The sequence below is a fragment of the Amaranthus tricolor genome, chromosome 15 (genome assembly GCF_026212465.1).
Source record: "Amaranthus tricolor cultivar Red isolate AtriRed21 chromosome 15, ASM2621246v1, whole genome shotgun sequence".
In the NCBI taxonomy this organism is placed as follows: Eukaryota; Viridiplantae; Streptophyta; class Magnoliopsida; order Caryophyllales; family Amaranthaceae; genus Amaranthus; species Amaranthus tricolor.
Window position 1 is genome coordinate 4370379 of NC_080061.1, and position 5498 is coordinate 4375876.

General features: G+C 34.6%; 1 protein-coding gene across 1 annotated transcript; it reads right to left on the reverse strand.

Annotated features, from left to right (window-relative positions):
- Positions 1–2184: 2184 nt before the first annotated feature.
- LOC130801518 (transcription factor MYC2-like) lies at positions 2185–4573 on the reverse strand. Its single transcript, XM_057665386.1, has one exon. It carries the CDS (start codon positions 4348–4350, stop codon positions 2482–2484), a length of 1869 nt encoding a protein of 622 aa, XP_057521369.1. The 5' UTR covers positions 4351–4573; the 3' UTR covers positions 2185–2481.
- Between the last annotated feature and the right edge of the window lie 925 nt (positions 4574–5498).

Below are 5498 nucleotides of genomic sequence, written 5' to 3' on the forward strand. Positions count from 1 at the left end.
CTCTGTTTTATTACACTTGTTATATTTTCTTTTTATATAATTAAATTTGTTAGTTTGATCATTTATATATTGAATTATGCTTAACTATATATTATAAAAAGTGAATATCATGAAATCATGCGATTAAACGATTCAAACAAAATTCTATTTAACTATATTTTTTCTTACACATTAACTGTAACATATAAAATAATTTTAAACAATAAATAGTATGTACCAATAACCGTAATGTAATAAGTATTTCATCACGGCGAAAGTATTTGTTAAAGTGTTTCGATTGTGCTAAAACATATAAAGGTCCAACACAAGAGCGCCATGGCACGTGGGCATGGGTGTGCATTGGCGTTTCTTTAGCGCCTACTTCTCTTCTATTGGTAGCTTATGTCCATAAATTATTGGGTATCAGAATAGCTCTTTAAGCCATCGCAGAACTCGTATAGGGAGAAGGTGGGGTGGTACGACTCTAGTTCCTCCTCCAACTGTATACCTAGATGCTCTCTTTCCTGTTCCTTCAATTTCTCTCTCTCTCGTCTTAAGCTTGTTCGTTGTGTCCCTGTATTACTGTGAGTACCGAACAATGAACATACCAAATCTCGTAGATATCCTTGTCAATTCAAAAATCCCACTTGTAACATTTCTATAAGTAAATTAAACAATAATAACTAGTTATCATAATTAATATCAAATAAATAAACTAAAATTTAACTAAAAAATATACATTAAACTTGTCCCAATAAAATAAATAAAGAATTGTATTTACATATATATATATATATGAAAACGATCGCCAAATACTTACGATGTTAAGAACAAACAACAATGAGCAAAATTAAGTTTGACAAAGTAACAAACAAGGACACAAAGATTTAAGGAGGTTCACCCAATGATGGCTACGTCCTCCGTGGTGTGTAGTTTATGTTTATATTATATCAAATGAATACAAACAACACTTCAATATGAAGAATTACAATTGAGATAGAGATAACAACAATAGGCTCTGTGTTTGGCTTAAGGGTTGTGTTTGATGTGTTTTGCATGCTTGAAGTGTGGATATGAGAGCCCTATTTATAGTGCTAGGTACTTGAAGATGAATGGCTCACATAAATACATAGTTAATTTAGGGTAATGAGTACTATGAAATAACTCTAAGAACTTGAAAAGGCATTATCTCAAGAGTCACACACATGAGACTCTTCACCTTAATCTTCATTAACACCAATAATTCCCATGAATACTCTTCACCTTATTACACCCTTTTGGATTCCACAACTCAAGAGTCACACATATGAATTCAACCCTTTAATGTGCACTCAAGTCACACATTAGTATAGTATCATTTATAATCACATTAGTATACTACCATTCATAACAATATATATGAAGAAGTTCAAGTGAGAACCATTCTTATATAAAAATTGTGAAAATCAATCTACGTGACAAAAAAATATAACTTCTATTAAAAAGATATTACTTTCTTTAGAGGTGCACATGACAAATGATAATTGAGTAACAATCCATTTGTAGCACTAGAGTTTAACTCAAATTGTCTAAGAGTTATATTTTACTAATGACTAATTAAAAGAAGTCAATATAATTTTACTAATGTATAATATAGTATGTTTAGATAACTTATAAATATATATTTATTCAACCTTATCACTAGTCAGAGAAAAATATAAAATTGTGGTAGAAATAAGGTATAAGTCTGTACAGCCTTATCACTAATAAATAATATAGTTGTAACTATACAATAAATGAGGTGGACGTAGATGCAACCACAAATGAATAGTAAGTCCATGCAAACCTTATCATTTGTAAGTGAACGCAATCAAATTAAATTAAAAATGTAAGGTGTAAGCTTGTACAATCTGAATAAAGAAGCGCAAATAACATTATAGATGTATATGAGAGATGTATATGAGGGCAAACTTGTGCCTAATCATCACTAATAAGTGAAGAGACTAAAGTCGTATCTAACACTAAAAATGAGATGTCAATTCGTACAACCCTATCATTTATGATTTAAACAAATGAAAACCACCACTTTTACTCCATCATAGTAGCTTTGTGAGCACTTATGCACTCCAAGAAGGATTGCAATTCAATGCTTTAAACAAAAAGATTTTACATACATAGAAGTACACAAAGATCAAAGACCAAATTTAAACAACTGAATAAGATCAAAACTTGAAAGATTGGAGCTAAGTTCTTATTCCCATTTACATAAATTAGGGCACATGATTATTCATGATAAATTACAAAACCCAGCTCTTATTTCCCTCTAAATTACATAAATAGAATCTTAAAACTAAATTCACATCATACTAAACTATGATTACTTCGTACAATACCAGTCATCATCATATTCGGTGTATTCCGCTGATAAAAGCTATGATCAAGGTCTGGATGGAGAGAAAAGGAAAACGGCAACACATACCTGTAAACGAGGATGCACTAATATGGACAAAATTAAACTTGAGCTTAAGATAATTTAGAAGCTAAAGTAATTCTTAACTGATCTTGACTGTAATACCTATTACCCATTTTCACAGTAGCTTGTTGGATCATCAATTCATTAACAACTGAAACACTAGCATGAGAAACATCCAAATCTAAATCCTTTAAAGCAGCCATTAATCTTGCAGCAGGATGGTTTTTCTTGTTACAATTAACTCTAATCATGGCTTCCCATCCAATTATCTTCACATCAACCTCTAAATCAATTAGCGGTTTTCCGGTTAATACATTCTGTCCCTTCTCAATGTTTGGTGGCGATGGCGGAAGTGTCACTAATTCCTTCTTTAACGTTTCCATTTGCGTCACTAACTCTTCTTTCTCCGACTCGAAGTTTTGAAGCTTTGATTTGAGTTCATTAATGTAGGAAATAGCGTCGCCTAAAAGCGACGCTTTATCCATTTTTGAAACATTAGGAACGACAGCTCGTAAAGCGTAGAATCTCTGGTTTAGCTTCTCACGACGTTGTCTTTCCGCTTCAACATGATTTAATGGCTCTTCTCTTCCATTAGCTGGTTTTCGACCTCGTTTTCTAGGACGTTTTTCGGGTTCAGGAATTACTCTACAACTGTCAACTTCTTTTATTGACGCTTCTAAATCTGAATGTTCTGAATCAATTCCGCCATTGTTGCTTGATTTTACTGCTGATGATGCTAATATAACCCCAGATGTAAATGACATCATTCCTTCTTCATTACTTCCTCTGGAATTCGGGGATCGTTTCTTCTTGTCGGTGGTATCCTCCATAACAAATTTCGATTCGGGTTTTACACTTCCATTACCACCAAAACTTAAAATCTCACCGGATTTTGGTTTTACACCGTTGGGTTTAGACCCATTTCCAGTAAACCCAGCATACTCTGAAAAATTCAACTCTTTGGAAAAAAACCCAGATTTCTGCTGGGTATTTTGAATCTCACCCGGGTTGTCATTCTTAATTGGAGTATCCAAATTAATCAGTTTGGGTTGCGGTAGCGGAGGGGGCGGCGGCGTTGGAGTTTTCCTTATTTCCTTCACAACTTCCGGAGGATTCGGGTCATTGATCCACATCGCGGTCGGGTCACTTTCCGAAGATGGAACCGGCGTCTGAATAGGAACCGGTATGGGTACAGACCAAGCACTCGGGTCACCAGCTCCGGACCCAGACCCGAAACAGAATAAAATCCGAACTTTATTCATCAATTCAGGGGTCTGAAAAATCACCTCTGTAGACCCCAATTCAAGAACACCATTCAACACGGGTATGGACACCATAGTTTGAAGCCCGAAACACGACCCTTGTTTGGCCCGATTACAAGGAGAAGAAGAAAGCCGCTCCATACCCGCAGCCCAGATAGGGGTAGAACTAAAATGGGCTTGACCCGGAAGATCCTCACCACTAGCAAAAGTATTAGTCATAGAAATGAGGAAGAACCATTCAGTATCAGTAACTTCTTCCTCAACTGCCGAATCTTCCGGTGCCGGAGCTCCGGAGATGAGTGAATTCAACTCACGGAGAACACGTTTTCTATGTTCTTGCTCTGCCAAATCATGGGAAATTCGATTACTAGCAGGTTTATTACTATCTTTCCGGCTTTTATTCTCCTCCCCTCTGTAATACCCATCGCCCCACCCGAGTAAAGCTTGACCCGAATAATCAAAACTGTACTGCCAAAAAATGGCGTAAGTCCAGGTTTCACCCCGGAAGGTAACCGGGTTATCGATCAAAGCTTGAAGACGGGTATGAAGTGTGTCTTGTGCAGAATTAGAAGAAGGTGGGAAAGAATCCATAAGTAAAGGAGAAGAAGATGATGATAATGATCCATTAATATCATTTGAACACCAAAAATTCATCATTTTGAAAATAAATTAATACTATTCAGGTGGGTATTGAGAAAGAAATGAAACACGTGAAGTGAGAGTGGCGGCTGGGAGGAATTAATGAGTAAACAGCGTGAAATGCGTGGGAAGATAAAATGAGAGGAAAGAGAAAAGGAGGAAATGGATTGGAAAGAAAAAAGAGGGGATGAGAGGAAGTGTGTGGGAAACTAGGAATGGTTTTGACGGTAGAAATATGAGAGTGAGGAGGGCGTGGGATTATTATATACTCCTAAATATGTAGGCTTATTACATTGTGGACCCACTTTTGATTGTTTGAAGTAGAGACTTTTGCTCTACTTTAGCTTCCTCTCTATTCCCCTAATCCAAATCCCTTTCTTCTTCTTCATCATTTGGTACTGATTCCACCTGTTAATTCAATCTGAATTTAACATGCAATAAATGAATTTGATTTAGATTTTTTGATCCTGTTAATTAATAAGTCGAACCCAATTAATCATCTTATTATTTGGCTACGTTTAGGTCAAAATTTAAAATCTTAAACAAACTTATATAACATATTTAACTAATCGAGTTAATTCAGAGTTAAATCAATAAGTATAATCTAAACTTATTTAATTTAATATTTTTCTATTTTTCATACTAAATGCAAAATAAACAACACATAATTCATAAACAAAAAACCTTAAAATTAAAGCCTAAAAAATTAGATGTAGTGAATGTTAAAATCCTAAAATAAAAACAAAAACTCTAAACGGATTAAGTGGGTTGAAATCAAATCGACCTGATTTTTTACAGGTCAAGTCAAGGTTGTGTTTTTGACCCAATTAGTTACACGGGCTAGGTTTGGATCAAGAGGTTTATGACTTGTTTATATATGACCCGAGCCGAACCCAACCCAATCTAATTTGTTTAATAGGTCTATTTGCTACAAATGTTTTATCCCCATTTTTTTTATTTGGGTAAGATCACATAATTTCGAAGGTGAAAATTAAACACATGTATTAAAGGGGAAAGAAAAATTATTCAACTAGCAAGTAGTTTACAAATGATGATTCTCAATAATTCATCTCCTTTTATTATCTAGGAGTACTATTCACTGCCATACTAATTCTATTCATTATTTAATGATTTAAGTTTTAACTGACTTTTTGATCTACCTTGCG